The sequence below is a fragment of the Eucalyptus grandis genome, chromosome 11 (assembly GCF_016545825.1).
Source record: "Eucalyptus grandis isolate ANBG69807.140 chromosome 11, ASM1654582v1, whole genome shotgun sequence".
NCBI lineage: Eukaryota > Viridiplantae > Streptophyta > Magnoliopsida > Myrtales > Myrtaceae > Eucalyptus > Eucalyptus grandis.
This window is the reverse complement of record NC_052622.1, coordinates 3,298,602-3,318,170: the sequence shown is the minus strand read 5'-3', so window position 1 is coordinate 3,318,170 and position 19,569 is coordinate 3,298,602. Positions and strand designations below refer to the sequence as shown.

General features: G+C 40.8%; 2 protein-coding genes across 2 annotated transcripts; one reads left to right on the top strand and one right to left on the bottom strand.

Annotated features, from left to right (window-relative positions):
- Positions 1-9,140: 9,140 nt before the first annotated feature.
- On the top strand, positions 9,141-10,949 carry LOC104426984 (protein CURVATURE THYLAKOID 1A, chloroplastic-like). Its single transcript, XM_039304672.1, has 5 exons — positions 9,141-9,250; positions 9,442-9,562; positions 10,025-10,132; positions 10,326-10,397; positions 10,884-10,949. Exons 1-5 carry the CDS (start codon positions 9,141-9,143, stop codon positions 10,947-10,949), a joined length of 477 nt encoding a protein of 158 aa, XP_039160606.1.
- A 1,014-nt stretch (positions 10,950-11,963) lies between these two features.
- LOC104431916 (hevamine-A-like) lies at positions 11,964-13,024 on the bottom strand. The gene has a single exon (XM_010044439.3). It carries the CDS (start codon positions 12,988-12,990, stop codon positions 12,091-12,093), a length of 900 nt encoding a protein of 299 aa, XP_010042741.1. The 5' UTR covers positions 12,991-13,024; the 3' UTR covers positions 11,964-12,090.
- Positions 13,025-19,569: the final 6,545 nt, after the last annotated feature.

The following is a 19,569-nucleotide window of genomic DNA, read 5'->3' as shown; positions in this document are numbered from 1 at the left end:
GGACTTAAATTCGAAATTTTGAGAAAATCAAGCCGTGGAGTCCAATTTTTGAGTTATGGGACTTCAGCATTTCATGGAAATGGGGGTTTATGATGTTGCAGAGCTATGGATTATGATAGAAGTTGTTTTGGCACAATGATTTTGTCAGAGTGAAACTATAGGGTTTCACGGGCAAGTTCCGCATTAAGTTAAGTTTGAGTCGCTTTTGATGGGAGATTTGTTAGCATGTAGAAGTTGATTTGTTAGTGCTTAAGCGTAGTTTAACTGTTTCATAATTGAGGTAGAGTTTATTTGATTTAACATCGATTCTTGTTTAATTGAAAGGATTGTGAAATTATCAGCCCATTTAGCTATGCGTTGTTTGGTTCGAGCATTTCCAGGTGAATAGTGTTATCTCATTTTTAAATTTGCAAACTTTGAAAAGTATGAAGTACATTATGTGCAAATCGTAAAAATAATGGACTAGGCATTTACTACTTTTATTCATTTCAGAATGGTTTGAGAAATGTCTTATTGAAGTTCTCATGAAAGATTATATGTGTATTTTGATGAGATTGATTTATGGAATGGGTTCTTTTATGATTTGGAAAATACTTAATGAGAAAGACGTTTCGAAATGTTACTAGTTTATGAAATGAATTATGTAATGGTGTGAGAAATGACTATTATAAAGAGAACACGCACGCGCGTGGTGCACACACACACACATAATGAACGGAGTTAGGAAATAGTATATATTTTGTGATTGGGAAACCTTTTTCCGAATGAATTAGGTTGACTTTGAGTATGGCCTATGAAAGATGATTTGATTCGATATGTGAAACCAACTTATATACGGATTCTGAATTGGTATTGTGGAAACAATCGATTTGTGAAAGGTTATGTTATGATTTGTGAAACCAATTGTGATATGGATCAGTAAAGGGTTAAGTGTTACATGATAACGTAATTTCGCGTGAGCTACATCTAGGGCCTTGTACTATTAGTATTTGTAATGAAGGGCTAAGTGCTACACGATAACGTAATTTCGTGTGAACTACCTCTAGGGCCTTGTACTATTGGTATATGTGAATTGATGGCTAAATGCTACCCGATAACGTAATTTCGCAAGAGCCACTTCTAGGATCTTGTACTATTCAAGAGCTAAGTGCTACACAATGACATGGTCCCATGGAAATCACCTCCAGGGTCTTAAGATGTGATGTGATAGGAGATTGATCAGTGGAATAGACAATTAATGTGTGATACAAGTTTGATTTGAGATTAATCGATGGATTGGACTATTGGCATGTATTTGATCAAGATTAATCAAGGGATTCAACCATTGATGCTTGAATTGTGATAATGGATTTAAATTAGTATCTCTAACTTGTACAAAGCTGTGTTGATATAAGATAACTCATACGTGAGTCGATATGTAATTTATACCATATGTTTGGGTTGTGAAGTCCTAGTATGGCTTTGTATATATGTATGTATAGTGAGTACTTGATCCTTTTAGAAGATATACATTACTCATTGAGCTTGTGATTGCTCATTTCTCTCTTTCCCGATCTTTTTAGGTCCTTTAGTTAGCGATTATTAAAGCAAGAGCAGTGTCGACAGAGACTTATGGGAGTAGGAATTAGATGGTTAGAGGTTGCGTCTTTTGGAAAGAAGGACAGCCGTGTCACCCCCATTTCTTTAGCTTGTGGGGTGTGACAATTGTGATCATGATAAACTCGAATCTAATAAGGTTAGTTGGGTTCATGTATTAGTCCAAACTTTCCACATGTGATTTCCAATTGGAACAATGCTCGGCATATACCTCTCAGATATAACACTCCTCACACTTATGTCATACTCGTGCGTCACACTAGTGATAGAATTGGAAAATTGATTATGATTGGATGCACTAAACCCAGTTCAAGTTGACGAACACAACATCCCAAAAAAATATCAACAAGGACTTTATTTGATAACGTGCTGTCAATTGTGCAATATTGCACGTGTCAGTTTATGCTAAGATGAAGCCAGCCAAAAAGGATTGGAGACACGATGATGTGGTTGAAAGTAACACTTTTAGGCCCTGTGCTGAATTTTCATCACGTTAATGCCGTTTTGAGAAGGTAAGGGGAAATCACATGTAGAATAGTCAAGGCATGATTACAACACAAAAGTACGAGCCGGAAACACTATAGGATGAAAGGGCAGAGCTTCTCTTAAACAATGCCACCAATAAGTGAATGTTTTCTTATGATTAGCTATATCACCTGAGGCGTATCGAGAGTACAAATATTACCGTCCATTCAAATCAATCATTACTTATCATATTTTATGTGTAATGATTAGTTTGGACAATGGTCGTCATACTCCGGGAGTGGGTAAAATCCTCTCAAATTATGCATAAATTTCTTTACACAGTGAAAAGGATTTGTTAAAGGTGCAAAAATCAGGTATCGCCGGTCTTGGCATGTCTTGGCATGGTGATCAGCACATCAAGACCAGCAGGGCATCTACTATGGACGGCATGTAGCCACCACCTGAGGAAATCATAAGGAAGACAAATGACATGATACTAACCTCATCAATAAACTTCGCAAAAGCAAGTGAGCAAGTTAAGATTCTAACAAAACTCAGCAACAGAAATCGGAAAACCTAAGCAAGCCGCAAGAACCGAAAGCACATGAAGAGGGCGCCGATGACTGCTAGATTACGAGTCACTGAAGCAATTTTTAGACTCAACACATTACTCTTCTTGATTTGTCCGATTGTCCTTTTTCCCTAAAGAATCTCCATTCCCAGTGTTGTTGCAACTTGAGCCAATCATCCTCATGACCACAATCTTGTCACCTGAGCTCCTTTCTAGTTGAAGTGATCTTGTTATAGTTTTGTGCACTAGCCTGAAAGGCATCATCTGCCTTATTGAGTTTAATTTATTAGTTGAACAAGTGATCCAGGCTAGTTCCAATAGAACTGGATGAAATTCGGAGGAGAAACTCAACTCAAATAATTTCTATGATGTAAACCCTCAAGCCATAACCTTTTTTTTTTGTCAAAACAAATTCCTTTCATTGCTTCAAGTGATTCCAGAATTACCTCCTACATGGGCCTCTGAACATAAAAGGTCCCATAAAACTTGAGGGGGATTAGTAGTCCAATTACAAGGTAAATTCTTTCGTGTATGGGCCTTAGCAACCCCATCAGCCATTTGGTTCTCTTCTCTACCGTAATGGGCCCCTCAAATGTGCTTATATTAGCCCATTAAAGTAAGGCATTCGGTGATAAGAGAGGCTACTTCCCAAGAGGACATAACATGATCTGTAAGTGTGCAGATCACCTTAAAGAAATCTGATTCTATCATGAGGGGTAGCTCAGATCTGTCTCTAAAGAAATGGGGGCGCTTCAAGGCACGCGTGGGTTTCGGTCTACTGTGCCAAAGTCGCTCGAATCTCCTTGGCAAAACTAGCTCCCGGCATACTCCGGCAACACTTCCTGTTGTATCACCATCCACGAATGACCCATCAATGTTGATTTTTTTTTTTTTTTGTCGAAAGGTGGGATTTTTATTTATATCATAGGCGGAAACCGCGGAGGCCCGCTTCCGGGGCATCTATACATAGTAAAGCCCAAAGGGCAGAGGGAGGCGAGGCCCGCCAGTTCATAGGGAGGGACTTCTTATGGTGATGGGTAGCGGCCCAGTCGGCCACCGCATTTGTAGAACGTGGACAGTGGGCCATCTTCACGTGCTACATCTTCTGAAGCAGCAGTTTACTTTCCTTCAAACCTCCACGTGCAGTTGACTCCGTTTGTTGTTCAGAGAGTAAGTAATCGACCACGAGCTGAGCGTCTGTTTCCACCACAGCTTCGACGCTTTCTTTTCCCTGTAGAAATTTTAGGGCTTCAAGGACTCCTAGGGTTTCAACCTGAAGAACCGATTCTCGCCTGCACCGTCTTGGTAAATCCGTCTAGGAGGACGCCGGAGGAGTCTCGGACAACGCAAGCCACTGCTCCCTCCGGCGAGTCTTTCCCAGCGACCCATCAACGTTCAGCTTAAGGTAGCCGGTCTTCGGAGCTCGCCAGGTAGGTGTATTCGTCTGTTTCGGTTCTGATTCGGCCGTTTCTTCCCCAAATCCCCATCTTCGGTAGCTAATTTGCTGAGATCTTGCTAGATCTACAACTCTGCAGACCTCTGGGGTTGTTCCTCGGAAAATAAAGTTGTTGCGCTCCTTCCAAACCTGCCACAGGAGATAGCCGATGGTTTCCAAGGAGGGTAGGCGTGACTTCTTGCTTGTAAATTTGAGCAACCATTCATCCAGTCTTGTAACTTCGTGTTCATCAATTCGTAGGTCAGTGTCCTAACAACTCCACACTCCATCAACCCAAGGACAGAGGAGGAGGGTGTGCTCAGCCGTTTCTACCTTGGTTTGACATAGATTACACATCAGATCAGGTAGGATCTTTCGTTTCCACAGATTTTCCTTGGTTGGTAGGGCATTTTGACAAGCCTGCCATACAAATAACTTTACTTTGGGGTTGGTTTTCATGCGCCAAATTGCATTCCATAAAGCTGTAGGGGTTTGATGTGAGGATGAAGGGAGCTCTTTTTCTCTTTTTTCTGTAGTTGTGTCTCGTAGCAAGTTGTATCCATTCTTGACTGTGAATGAACCCTGTTTTGTGCCCGTCCATAATAACTCATCTCTGAAAAATGGACCATTGATTGGTATTGCAAGGATCTCTTGTGTTAGCTGCTCATCAAAAAGATTTCTTAGCAATGTTTCATTCCAGCTCTGAGTGCTCGGTATTATTAGCTCTGAAACTTTCTGGGGATCATCCTTGTTTGCTGGTCCTCCTATGTAGCCACGTTTCAGCCATCTATCTATTTTTATTTGAACCGATTCTCCAGATCCGATTGACCATCTGCTTGATTCCGCAATGGCTTCTCTTCCAATAAGTAAGCTTTTTCAACCCCATGAAAGATTACAACCAATTTCAGCGTGCAATAGGTCCGTTCGATTGAAATACAATCCTTTCAACAGTTTACTCCATAGAGCATTTGGGTTTTTGATCATCCGCCAGGCTTGCTTCCCTAATAAGGCTTTATTCACAGTGATCAAATCTTTAAAGCCCATTCCCCCTCTATCTTTTCTCATCTTCATAATTTCCCAGTGTTTCCAATGCAAACCAGCCCTTGAGTCACTGTTTTCCACCAGAAATTTGCTATTTTTTCTTTATAGCTTTGCATATTGAAACTGGAATTTTAAAAACGGACATAGCATATTGTGGTATCGCCTGCACTACTGATTTCAGGAGAGTTTCTTTGCCAGCTTTTGATATGAGTTGCTCCTTCCATCCCTCTAACTTTATATTGATCCGGTTCAAAATCCACCCAAAAACTTGCCTCTTAGATGCCCCCCAATCAGATGGAAGACCCAAATACCTTCCTGATCTTTCTAGCTCTGGTACCCTAAGTTCACTCTTCATATTGTCTTTCAATAAAGCTGGACAGTCTTTGCTGAAAAAGATCCCCGATTTGTTCAAGTTCATAGCTTGTCCTGAGGCATAGCAGTATTGGTTTATGACAGCTGCAACGTGCTGGCATTCCTGAATAGAACCATCTAAGAAAAAGACTGAGTCATCTGCAAAGAACAAATGAGTTAAAGTAGGACAGTATCTATTCAGTTTGATTCCCTTTATGTTTCCTTCTTGTAGCGCATTCTTCATCAACATGGATAAACTGTTTGCTACCAGGATAAATAGGTAGGGTGAGAGAGGATCTCCTTGTCGTATACCTCTTGTTGGAGCAAAAGCCTGAAGTGTTTCCCCATTTAGCTTTATATTAAATGTGACTGTGGTAACACATTGCATGATCCAATGAACCCATTGAGCACAGAACCCCAACTTCAGCAAGCAACCTTCTAGATAATCCCATTCAATCCTATCATAAGCTTTTTTCATGTCAAGTTTAAGTATCGCCTGAAAATGCTTCTTTCTTTTACGCTTCCTCAATTGATGCAATACTTCTTGTACAACGTAGATGTTGTCTTGAATCGTCTTCCGCTAATGAAAGCGCTTTGCTCTTCGAAATCGGTGAAGGGAGCCATCGTTTGATCTGTTTGCCAATATTTTTGCAATGATCTTGTAGGCAAAGTTACACAAACTGATTGGGCGGAATTGGTCGAGGGTCTCTGGATGGGGAACTTTTGGAACTAACATGATATGCGTTCTGTTCAGGGTTGGATCTAGGACCCCATGTTGAAAAAAATCTCGGACTTCCTTTAAGATATCAGGGTTGATTGTCTCCCAATTATGGTGATAGAAAAGTCCATTTAAACCGTCTGGGCCCGGGGCTTTCTGAGCTCCTAGTTGGAAAACAGCATCAAGAATTTCTTTCATAGACACTTCCGCCACTAAACATTCATTCATATCATTTCCAACTAGTGTAGGCTGTTGATCTAGTACTGGAATGTAGTTGCGTGGGCCTTCCGAGGTGTATAGCTCCTTGAAAAAAGACAAAATGAGGTGCTGGATTTGCTGTTTTCCCCTGATCCACTGATTTTCTGCATTTTTCAGCATATGGATTCTGTTCTTTTGTCTCCTTTGGATCGTGGTTGCATGGAAGTATTTCGTATTTTTGTCTCCCCAACGAAGCCAATTAATCCGGGATTTCAAACCCCAAAACATTTCTTCTCTTCGCCATAAAGTTTCCATCTCTTCTTTGATACGCTTGATTCTGCTTTTGTCTTGACAACTTCGATGGCTGTTTGTAATGGATTGGAGCTCATTCTTTAAGGCAATAATGCGAACATTATTATTGGGGAATTTCTGTTTGCTCCATGTGAGTAGGGCTTTGCTGGTGATGCGTAATTTATCTCCCAAACCTCCCTGGATACAAGATTGAGACTGCCATACGTGTTTTACTATCTTCTTACATTCACTGTCTTCAGCCCAAAATGCTTCGAAATTGAATTCTTTTTGTTTCTTTACAGGTCTGGCACTGCTAACCACAAGGAGTGGGCTATGATCAGAGCCCACAGCTGGAAGGGCAAAAGCTTCAGCCTCCGGTAGCATTACTCTCCAATCCATTGAGCAGAATACTCTATCTAATTTCTCCTGAACCAGATCAGCCCTTTCTTTGTTATTGGACCAGGTGAATGCACATCCTTTACAGTCAATTTCCATTAAAGAATAGTCATGGATGCAATTTTGAAATGCCTGCATTCTAGAATTGTCTGCCATTCTTCTGCCTATTTTCTCCCAGTAATAGAGAATTTCATTAAAATCTCCCATACACACCCATGGGAGTGTATTAGATGATGCAAGCTGTTTCAACTTCTCCCATAGTTGTTGTCTCTCCCCATATATGTTTGGGGCATGTATACAGCTAAGCCGCATCTTTATGTCAATGTTGATTTTACAACTCCCCTTTGCTCGGTGGTTTCCAAGTCATAACTTGACTGATTACCGAATTTACTTGATAAAAAAGGGAAATGCATTGACTCAAAACAAAGAGTGGACAAATTTTCATTCCACTTATGTAAATGGATGTGAAGTGGGAAAAAGAAAAAAAGAAATGATAGATGCAGACAAGCAATTATAAATATAGCTACCTGAATCTATCATATCAAAGGTTATTTTACAAACTTATTATAGGCCTGAAGATAAATTTCAATATGATACATGTGAGCCTATGACAACTTCTATAACTGACAAGAATGAGTTGGGGACTACTAATTGCCAAACCGATCAAGGAGCAAAATTAATCTGACGATCATCTATCCAACCAAAAGCATACAACAATCAATCACAAGAAGAAACGCCTTGAAAATGGAAGAGTAAAGCACCTGCTAGCTTTCAAATAATAAGGCCTTCACAATATGGATGTCTGCGCGTGGAATTATCAGCTGATCCAGTCAAGAAAATGAGCAAGGTTGGGTGCCAATACACCGTCGTCAAAGAAGCACTGGAGAGTTCTTAAACCACTTGGCCGACTTGGTATCTAAAACAAATAAACGCAATGAGATATGAGCTAACATCATTTCCAAGTAAAATACACTGAAACCATTGATCGGAGCACTATTAACGAGAAGTAAAAGTAAAGAAACTACGCAGCTTAAAAGCCCCTATTCATCGCTTCCTACATCGTTTCTCTATGCGTGCGTGTGTGCATGTGAGAGAGAGAGAGAGAGAGAGAGATTACCTGGTATATGGGTGCTCTTACTGAACAAAAAGTAACAAACAATCTCCTTCCATTTGCATCTAGAGCCATTTTTCATGTCTTAAGCGACTGGAGCTGCAAGCATAACACGATCCACATAATTACTACCGAAATTTTACAGTTCACACTTATGCAAGATTAATTTATGCAACAACTATTCATGGCATGAGTTAGAATGATGATCACAGGTTAAGGATCGTCCCCCTCAGTGAGGACAATTCCTCACCCTGATTAGAAATAGGTTCAAGAAGCCATCAACCCAATGCATAAATAAAATTGAGAAACCAATTTGACATTCCGGGTGACATCAATAACCATGAAATCTCACATATCAAAGTATATTATGATTGTGAAAGTAAATATGCGGTCTGCAATCGATACCTCTTTGAATTGATTGACCACAGAACATGACCCTGTTTCTGCAAGCTCCACTCAAGCTCCTAAAATGGCAAGAAAAAAAAAACTTTTTGATATTTCATACCATTATTGAAAATAAATAGTTATGGGATGGAATGAGGTTAATTAATACTCAAGTTCAAAGCATCCAAGATATGCATCTACAAATCATAACAAGAGAATGTACTTGCCTTTCCATCTGTACCCAAACTAAAGATACTTGTCCCATCAGCTCCATGAAGAATGGAGCTTATACCACGATCATGCGCAGGCCACCCAGTAATTTGTAGACCGGCAGACATGTCTATGGCCGGTTAAGGCATTCCCTTCTAACATTTACTAGTCTACAGGCCACATATTTGAGAAACGGAAGACAATGATACTCCGAAACCACGCAGAAACGAATTCATGGTAATTCCAAAGCAATATGTATTCTTCAATTAATCCAAGCTACAACACATAACAAGGTCCACATAAGCTTGTGAAGATTCAGAACTTCCCTTTTCTCCTCCTCGAAGATGATGGATCTGGGTAGGGGGAGGGGAAGATGAGGCTATCTGGCAAGACAGATCAACGTATCTTGGCTTTGAATTTCATTGCTTCGAAGATGATGGATCTGATAAGTAGTTTTCGCTGCTTTGACCATCCTCCACCATCGTTAGGCATTTTTTGAAAGCAGAAATATGAAGAACTACATGTGTTAATCTGGTTAAATTGGCAAAATCATAGACGGCCTTATGTCATCACAATTTTTTTTCTTCCAAATTGTTCACATAGTGTTTTTCGCATGAGGATGAGTTTATCAAAGTTCCGAAAGTTTGACCTTTTTTGGCACTTTGAATTAACAGTCTCTCTCTAATTGAAGATTCCAACAGGTTCAAGTCTGTCCAGATCAGAGCTTCTTCTGAAGAGAAACCTAGTCCTGTTGAAGTTGGAGAGATGTTTGCTGACTTGAAGGAGAAGCTTAGGGTGCTATTACTTTGCAGTGTTGTGATTATGAAAACCACACACCCAGCACAATAGAAACATTAAAAATTAAAAATTCGTCTCAAGTAAATTTATTTTCTTCCCCTGATTTTAGGCCATTTAGGTAATTTTTTTGTCTGATATCATTTAATTGGTATATACTGATGATTCCTGACAAAGGGAAAAAATGGCTTGTACTTTATCCAAAGGGATAAGCATTATATCTTGCTAACATTTCATGAGGTAAGCTAACTGCAGCACTCCATATTCATGATCTCTAGTGATTGAAGTTAAGTTGAGTCAACATGACCTAGTTGACTCTTTAACATTGAGCAAATGACAGCATCGACATATTTTCAATTAAAATGGTGATTTTGGGCCTTAAAATATTGCATTTGTCGACCAGACACTTACCTCTGTTTGATTAAAAAAAAAAAAAGTTGACATTAGATGATGACTTGGCAGTGGGATGCTATTGAAGACAAATCCAGAGTCTTCCTATATGGTGGTGGAGCAATAGTTGCCGTTTGGCTGTCATCCATGGTAGTTGAGGCTCTCAACTCGGTCCCTTTGGTAGGTTTGGTTTTCTTCTGTTCTTGCAATTGAGAACTTATTTAAGGTGCCTACGTAACATCCTGAGCAAAAGAAAAGGTCCTTAAGTTGTAAAATTTTGGGATGATCCTTTAGCTTTAGTTGCCTGCAGAAATTACCACAAATTTGATGGTCTCCTAGTGGCAAAAGCTCTTCCGACATAGTTTGCTTACAGCTGCCAAAGGTCATGGAGTTGGTAGGTCTTGGATACACAGGATGGTTTGTCTACAGATACTTGCGCTTTAAGGTATAGTTGGCTATTTATGCTCTATTTCTCTGCTGGTAGCATTTTCACTTACTCCTGGCAAGATAGTATTGGCGAAAGACTCGATTTTGCAGTGTATCAGGAGTGCTCTTGACTATATAGTTTATATGGAAACATTGTCTTGTTGGTGGAGAAAATAAAGGATAGTGGAGGTTTTTTATCGGTACCGGTACATGAAAGCTACATGTTAAGGCAATATTTACTAGGATATTCCGGCCTTAACTATAACTATTGGGTATAGTATGTATTGCATGAAATGGAAATGCTCTGGGAATGCCATGTTTAAAATTAGACCCGGATGGAAGCATCATTAGGTTCTTTTGAAGTCTGATGGTTTATTCTCTACCATGTCTGTGGTGGAGAGATTTGGGACAAATGCATGCGAGTGCAGAGTGCGTTGCATCATCTTGTCCTGAGGCTCTCTCTCAAGCGAGCCACATGATGCCAATTTCTTCTACTCGTTTGCAGTCAAGCAGAAAGGAATTGGCCAGTGATATTGAAACGTTGAAGAAACAGATTGCTGGAAGTGAATAAAGCTGCAGAAGGAGGGGAAGTTGTATTTCTTAATTCTGGTAATTAACTAATGTTTAGTTCTATTGCAATGATTGTTTTTGTTTAGTCAGTGTCATGGTCCCATCTAATTTTGTCATTTTCTGCTTAAATTCGCATGGATCCAACTTCTGTTTGTAGGTTGTAGTGCAATATATTCTATGCTAATGTAATACCCGAAACTTTGAGGGGAAATGAAAATACCCTCGATTACCATTGGTATTGTTATACAAACGAGTTAATTGGGTAACAAAAGTTTCGCTTTTGCACGCTTTCCTCCGTTCACTAGACTCTCTGAAGAGTCTTGAAACATGACGGTGAATTTATGCATGTAAATATTTCACAGTGGTGGAAAACAAGCCAGAAGCCAAAAAAGAAGAAGAAGAAGAAGGTAAGCTGTGGACATTAGAGCTATGCCCGTCTTTAAATCTTGCCTTTTTGATAAAAATATGGAGAAAGCATGTTGAGAGATATAGAAGAAAAAGAGGACAAGATGACAGTTGTTGCAAGCAAAGAAAGGAAATCTTTGACCAGAGCCATCTTTGGGATCTTGTGAATCACATGATTTGCGCTTACTTCCGTTCCTAAAAGGGTGGGAAGTACGGTCAATGACGTACTCGTTATGAGGGCAGCGGTAAATCTGTGGCGTGAGTAGTTTTGTTATTGGTATTGAGATTACAGTATAGCTGTATCGTGTTACTTGATGTGGTTAACAATGGCCAATATGAGGTTATGACAAGGAATGAACGTGGATAATTTCGACCACTTCTAGAGATGGATTTATTGAGAGATTTTGTCGAACATCGGTGACAGGAGAGGGCTGCTGGCCCCATCAGCCTCCAGGATTGCCCAAGCTAGCAAATGAGGTACTGGTTTTTACTGAGCTAGTTGAGGCCACTTTTAAACGTAACACGCAGGAAACATAAAACAAATTGAGGAAGAGATAAGTTTTTCGATACAGACTATCCTGGAAGATAAAAAGTTCATAAACGGTAAAAATTTCCCAGAAATTGATATTCCCACATTACTTAATGGCCTGAGCCTTACTGTACTGGACATACCGCTTGCCAACAGCTTTATATAATTCTAGAGATGAGACTATTCCTCTCATGCATGGAGGTCCAGCTCATACACTACTCTTAATGGAGTCACTGTAACCATTCTTATCATCATAGTACTTTGACCACAGCATTACGCCTCCGTATTTTGCTGACATCTTTATGACCGGAAGTATCTGAGAAGTCAACACGTTTGGTGGAACATACCCACTTCCTGCTGCTTCCGTGGACGCCGGCAGGCCCAAGAACATATTCTCGGCGTTTATGGAAGCAACCCAGTTGCTCCAAGAACTTGTGAGCTTGCTAATATCCCCCGAGTTGTATTGACATGGAAGGTTATTGTAAAACTGTACCCAGACGTAGTCGAAAAGACCGGTGTTAAGTGCAGCCCCCAAATAGCTATCGGGATATGGACACTGAGGAGCTGCCGTTAGGTACACCTTTTTCCCTTGCTTGCTATAGTCTGATAAATAACGGGCAAGATCATCCCAATAGTTGGGAGACCCAAGTTCGATATCGAAATCGATGCCGTCCAAGACTGCATCACCTAGTGGACGAGAACTTGATGTGCCACCCAGGAAATTGTTCCACAGATAGTCCGCTACGTTCCTCGCATCGGCCTGAGATACCAACGAGTAGTTCCCAGCACCGCCGCCTAGCGAGAGCATCACCTTGATGCCCTGATTCTGGCAGCTCCGAATATCGTTGCTTATGCTGGTGCAGCCACCTGAGGTACAGTGGCCTGCAAGGTCGATTTGCGGGGTCTGGCCACCGCCGAACTTATAGAGGAATGCGAGGTTTACGTAGGCGTATTTGCCGGTGGCACATGTACTGGTGAGGGTACCTTCGTTACCGTTTTGGCCCCAGTAAATGGCGATCCCACCGCCATGAGAGACTCCGATGAGAGATGAGGTGAAGAGAAGTAAGAGGAGGGAGAGGGATGGCGTGGATGGAGGTGGGCTTGGCATTTCTGGCTGGTTTTATCGGTCTGAATCCGTGGGTTTGAACTTGGACTGCTGGTGTAGGGGGAGACTACTCTTTATAGAAGAAGCATCCCATGACCGTGACTTCGGATCCCTGACCAGGACAGTGTTTCCTTGCTGTCTTTCCTTTGGAGACAGGTGGGCTGTGGAAATTTCTCTTCCATGATAACATTATTGGGAGGAAGAACAGAATTTTATCGTACTGGTCGAGAACGTGGTGGTTATATCTTGACCAAGTCAAGAGTGATGGAGCCCAAAAGGAAAATAAAAATTCAAATGTTGAAAAGTCAGAGAATAGGAAAAGGGAGAAAAAGGACTCGGCTCCTTTCTTTTAAGCCGAGAGCTTGCGCAGTGAGAACTGGGGAGAGAAAAGAGAGTTGAAAAGTCAAAGAAAGAAAAAAATAAACAAAAAAATAAATCGAAGGAGGTTGACAAGTCAAGAAGGGGGGAATAAAAATAAATAGGATGTTCAGCAGAAAAGAAGGGGGTGGAGGGTCTGCACATGCTCGCCGTGGACACATTGCCAAGTCAGAGTTACTCCCATCCGCAATGGCTAATAGGTATTCACACTCTTGTTCATCCAATCGAAGCATTTTCAAGTTTATGACTTACATTCGAAATTTTGAGAAAATTGAGTTGTGGAGTCCAATTTTTGTGTTATGGGACTTCGGCATTTCATGGAAATGGGGGTTTATGGAGTTGTAGAGCCATGGATTATGATGGATGTTTTTTGGCACAATGATTTGGTTGGAGTGAAACTATAGGGTTTCACGGGCGAGTTCCGCATTAAGTTAAGTTTGAGTGATTGCTTTCGGATGGGCAATTTGTTAGCGCATAAAAGTCGATTTGTTAGTGTTTAAGCATAATTTTGTCGTTTCGTAGTTGAGGTTGAGTTTTATTTGATTTAATATTGATTTTCGTTTAATTGATAGGATTGTGAAGTTGTTGGCCCATTTAGCTACGTGTTGTTTTGTTTGAGTGTTTCCAAGTGAGTAGTGCTATTTCCTTTTAAATTTGCAAACTATGAAAAGTATGAAGTACATTATGTGCAAATCGTAAAAATAATGGAATGGGCATTTACTATTTTTATTCATTTGAGAATGGTTTGAGAAATGTCTTATTGAAGTTGTCATGAAATATTAAATGTGTATATTGATGAGACTGATTTATATAATGGGTTCTTAAATGATTTAGGAAATGTTAATGAGAAAGACCTTTCGAATGTTACGGTTTATGAAATGAATTAATGTTATCGGTTTATGAAATGAATTACGTGATGATGTGAGAAATGACTATTATGAAAGGAACATATATATATGATGAACAGAGTTGGGAAGTAGTATATATTTTGGGAAGTAGTAAAAATAAATAGGATGTTCAGCAGAAAAGAAGGGGGGTGGAGGGTCTGCACATGCTCGCCGTGGACACATTGCCAAGTCAGAGTTACTCCCATCCGCAATGGCTAATAGGTATTCACACTCTTGTTCATCCAATCGAAGCATTTTTCAAGTTTATGACTTACATTCGAAATTTTGAGAAAATTGAGTTGTGGAGTCCAATTTTTGTGTTATGGGACTTCGGCATTTCATGGAAATGGGGGTTTATGGAGTTGTAGAGCCATGGATTATGATGGATGTTCTTTTGGCACAATGATTTGGTTGGAGTGAAACTATAGGGTTTCACGGGCGAGTTCCGCATTAAGTTAAGTTTGAGTGATTGCTTTCGGATGGGCAATTTGTTAGCGCATAAAAGTCGATTTGTTAGTGTTTAAGCATAATTTTGTCGTTTCGTAGTTGAGGTTGAGTTTTATTTGATTTAATATTGATTTTCGTTTAATTGATAGGATTGTGAAGTTGTTGGCCCATTTAGCTACGTGTTGTTTTGTTTGAGTGTTTCCAAGTGAGTAGTGCTATTTCCTTTTTAAATTTGCAAACTATGAAAAGTATGAAGTACATTATGTGCAAATCGTAAAAATAATGGAATGGGCATTTACTATTTTTATTCATTTGAGAATGGTTTGAGAAATGTCTTATTGAAGTTGTCATGAAATATTAAATGTGTATATTGATGAGACTGATTTATATAATGGGTTCTTAAATGATTTAGGAAATGTTAATGAGAAAGACCTTTCGAATGTTACGGTTTATGAAATGAATTAATGTTATTGGTTTATGAAATGAATTACGTGATGATGTGAGAAATGACTATTATGAAAGGAACATATATATATGATGAACAGAGTTGGGAAGTAGTATATATTTTGGGATTGGGTAACCTTTTTCCGAATGAATTAGGTTGACTTTGAGTATGGTCTATGAAAGGTGATTTGATTCAGTATGTGAAACCGACTTATATATAGATTCTGAATTGGTATTGTGAAAAGAATCGATTCGTGAAAGGCTATGTTATGATTTGTGAAACCAATTGTGATACAAATCGGTAAAGGACTAAGTGATACATGATAACGTAATTTCCTGTGAGCCACTTTTAGGGCCTTGTACTATTGGTAAATGTAGTCAAGGGTTAATGCTACACAATAAGGTAATTTTGTGTGAGCCACCTCTAGGGCATTGTACTATTAGTGTATGTTGATCAAGGGTTAAATGCTACCCGATAACGTAATTTTACGAGAGCCATTTTTAGGGCATTGTACTACTTAAGGGCTAAGTGCTACATAATGATGTGGTTTGATGGGAGTCACCTCTAGAGTCTTGAGATGTGATGTGATATGGGATTGATTGGTGAAATAGACAATTGATGTGTGATACAAGTTTGATTTGAGATTAATCGATGTATTGGACTATTGGCATGTATTTGATAGAGATTATTCAAGAGACTCGACTACTGATGTTTGAATTGTGATAATGGATTTAAATGAGTATCTCTAACTTGTACAAAGCTATGTTGAAATAAGATAACTCATATGTAATTCAATATGTAATTTATACCATGAGTTTGGGTTGTGAAGCCCTAGTATGGCTTTGTATATATGTACATATAGTGGGTACTTGATTCTTTTAGAAGATATGCATTACTCACTGAGATTGTGATTGCTCATTTCTCTCTTTTCCAATTTTTTCAGGTCCTTCAGTTAGCGATTATTAAAGCGAGAGTAGTGTCGACAGGGACTTATGGGAGTAGGAATTGAATGGTTAGAGGTTGTGTCTTTTGGAAGGAAGGACGACTGTGTCAACCCCATTCCCTTAGCTTGCGGGGTGTGACAATCGTGATCCTAATACACTTGAATCTGATAAGGTTACTTGGGTTCATGTATTGGTCCAAACTTTCTACACGTGATTTCCAATTGGAACAATGCTTGGCATATACCTCTTGGATATAACACTCCTTACACTTACGTCATACTCGTGTGTCACACTAGTGACGGGACCAGAAAATTGATTCTGATTGGATGCACTAAACCTAGTTCAAGTCAACAAACACAACATCCCAAAAAAATATCAACAAGGACTTTATTCAATAATGTGCCGTCAATTGCACATTATTGTACGATGTTAGTTTAAGCTGAGATGAAGCCAACCAAAGAGGATTGAAGACACGATGATGTGATTGAAAGTAACATTTTTAGGCCCCATGCTGAATTTTTATCACGTTAATGCTATTTTGAGAAGGTAAGGGAAAATCACATGTAGAATAGTCAAGGCAGATTACACCACAAAAGCACGAGCCAGAGACGCTATAAGATGAAAGGGCAGAACTTTTCTTAAACAATGCCACTAGGCACCAATAAATGAATGTTTTCTTACGATTAGTTATATCACCGGAGACACATTGAGAGTACAACTATTACCGGCCATTCAAATCAATCACTAATTATCGTATTTTATGTGTAATGATTAGTTTGGACAATGGTTGTCATACTCTGGGAGTGGGTAAAATCCTCTCAGATAATGCATAAATTTCTTTACGCAGTTAAAAGGACCTGTTAAAGGTGCAAAAATCAGCTATCGCCGGTCTTGGCATGTCTTGGCATGATGATCAGCACATCAAGACCAATAGGGCATCTACTATGGATGGCATGTAGCCACCACCTGAGGAAATCATAAGGGAGACAAATGACATGATACTAACCTGATCAATAAACTTCGCGAAAGCAAGTGAGCAAATTAAGATTCTAACAAAACTCAGCAATAGAAATCGGAAAAACTGGAGCAAGCCGCAAGAATCGAAAGCAAATGAAGAGAGCGCCGATGGCTGCTAGATTACCAGTCACTGAAGCAATTTTTAGACTCAACCCGTTACTCTTCCCCGATTTGTCCGATTGTCCTTTTTCCTTAAAGAATCTCCATTCTCGCCGTTGTCGCAACTTGAGCCAATCATCCTCATGATCACAATCTTGTCACCTGAGCTCCTTTTGAGTTGAAGTGATCTTGTTATAGTTTTGTACACTAGCCTAAAAGGTATTATCTGCCTTATTGGGTTTAATTTATTAGTTGAACAAGCAATCCAGGCCAGCACCAGTAGAACTGGCTGAAATTCGGAGGAGAAACTCATAGCTCAAATAATTTCCATGATGTATAAACTCAAGCCATAACTTTTTTTTTTGTCAAAACAAATTTCTTTCATTGCTTCAAGTGATTCCAAAATTACACTCTACACGGGCTTCTGAACATAAAAGGTCCCATAAAACTTGAGAGGGATCAGTAGTCTAATTACAAGGTAAATTCTTTTGTATATGGGCCTTAGCAACCCAATCAGCCACTTGGTTCTCTTCTCTTCTGCAATGGCCACTCGAATGTGCCTATATTAGCCCATCAAAGTAAGGCACTCGATGATAAGAGGGGCTACTTCCCATGAGCACTTCTCATGATCTGTAAGTGTGCAGATCACTTATAAAGCAATCTGATTTTATCGTGAAGGGTAGTTCAAATCTATCTCTAAAGAAACGGAGCGCTTCAAGGCACACGTGGGTTTCGGTCTACTGTGCCAAAGTCGCTCGAATCTCCCTAGCAAAACCAGCAATCAATCTCCTGCTTCGTCCTAGCATACTCCGGCAACGCTTCCTGTGGTATCGCCATCCATGAATGACCCATCGATGTTGATTTACAACTCCCCTTTTCTAGGTGGTTTCCAAGCCATAACTTGACTGATAACTGAATTCAGTCATAAAAAAGGGAAATGCATTGACTCAAAATAAAGAGTGGACCAATTTCCATTCCACTTTTGTAAATGGATGTGAAGAGGGCAAAATTAAAAAAGAAATGATGGATGCAGACAAGCAATCATAGTAGCAATCTGAATCTATCATATCAAAGGTTATCTTACGAACTTATTATAGGCTTAAAGATAAATTTCAATACGATACATGTGAACCTATGACAATCTCTATAACTGACAAATGAGTTGGGAACTACTAATTGCTAATCCAATCAAGGAGCAAAATTAATCTGACGATCATCCATCCAATCAAAATCATACAACAATCAATCACAAGAAGAAACACCTTGAAAATGGAAGAGTAAAGCACCTACTAGCTTTCATATAGTAAGGCCTTCACAATATGGATGTCGCGCACGGAATTATCAGCTGATCCGTTCAAGAAAATGGGCAAGGTTGGGTGCCCATCCACCGTCGTCACAGAAGCGCTGCGAGGGAGAGTTCTCAGACCACTTGGCCGACTTGGTATCTAAACCAAATAAACGCAATGAGATATGAGCTAACATCATTTCCACGTAATATACATTGAAACTATTGATCAGAGCACTATTAATGAGAAGTAAAAGTAAAGAAACTACGGGCGCGTTTGGTTGTGTTTCTGTTTAAAAATTGTTCCAGGGAAGTAAATAGAAAAAGTATTTGTTCCGGGGAACAATTTTTGAACAAAAATACGCGTTTGGTAAACTTGTTCGGGAATAAAAAATAAACGAAACATGTTTGGTAAATTTTGATAATTTTTTTATTTCTTTTATTTTTTCTATTTTTCTTATTTTTCCTTTTTTCTTTTTTTCTTTTCATTTTTTTTTTTTTCTTCTTTTGGCGGTCGCCGGCCAAGGCCTTGGCCGGCGACCGGCCGGCGAGGGCCGAGCTCGCCCACGGCGGGCAGGCGCGGCCTCGCCGGGCCACCGCTAGGCGAGGCCGAGGCTCGCCGGGCCACCCCGGGCGAGGCCGAGGCTCGCCGGCCGTTGGGCGAGCTCGGCCTCGCCGGCCGTTGGGCGAGCTCGGCCTCGCCGGCCCGGGCGAGCTCGAGGCCGGATCGGGCGAGATCGAGCTCGCCTGGGCCGGGGCGCGAGGTCGGCCTCGCCTTGATCCGGCGAGGCCGAGCTCGCCCGGCCGGCGGGCGAGGCCCGCCTCGCCTGTGCCGACGCCCGCCCGGGCGGTGGGCTCGGCGAGGCCGAGGCTCGCCGGCCGGCCGGGCGAGGTCGGCCTCGCCGGATCCGGGCGAGCTCGAGCTCGCCCAGCCATGGCGAGGCCGACCCTCGCCCGGCCTACGGCGAGCCTCGGCCTCGCCGGGACGGCGAGCGTCGGCCTCGCCGGGGCCGGCGAGCCTCGCCGTGGCCGGGCGAGGCCGCCGGCCCTCGTCGGCCGGTCGCCGGCCATGGCCGAGGC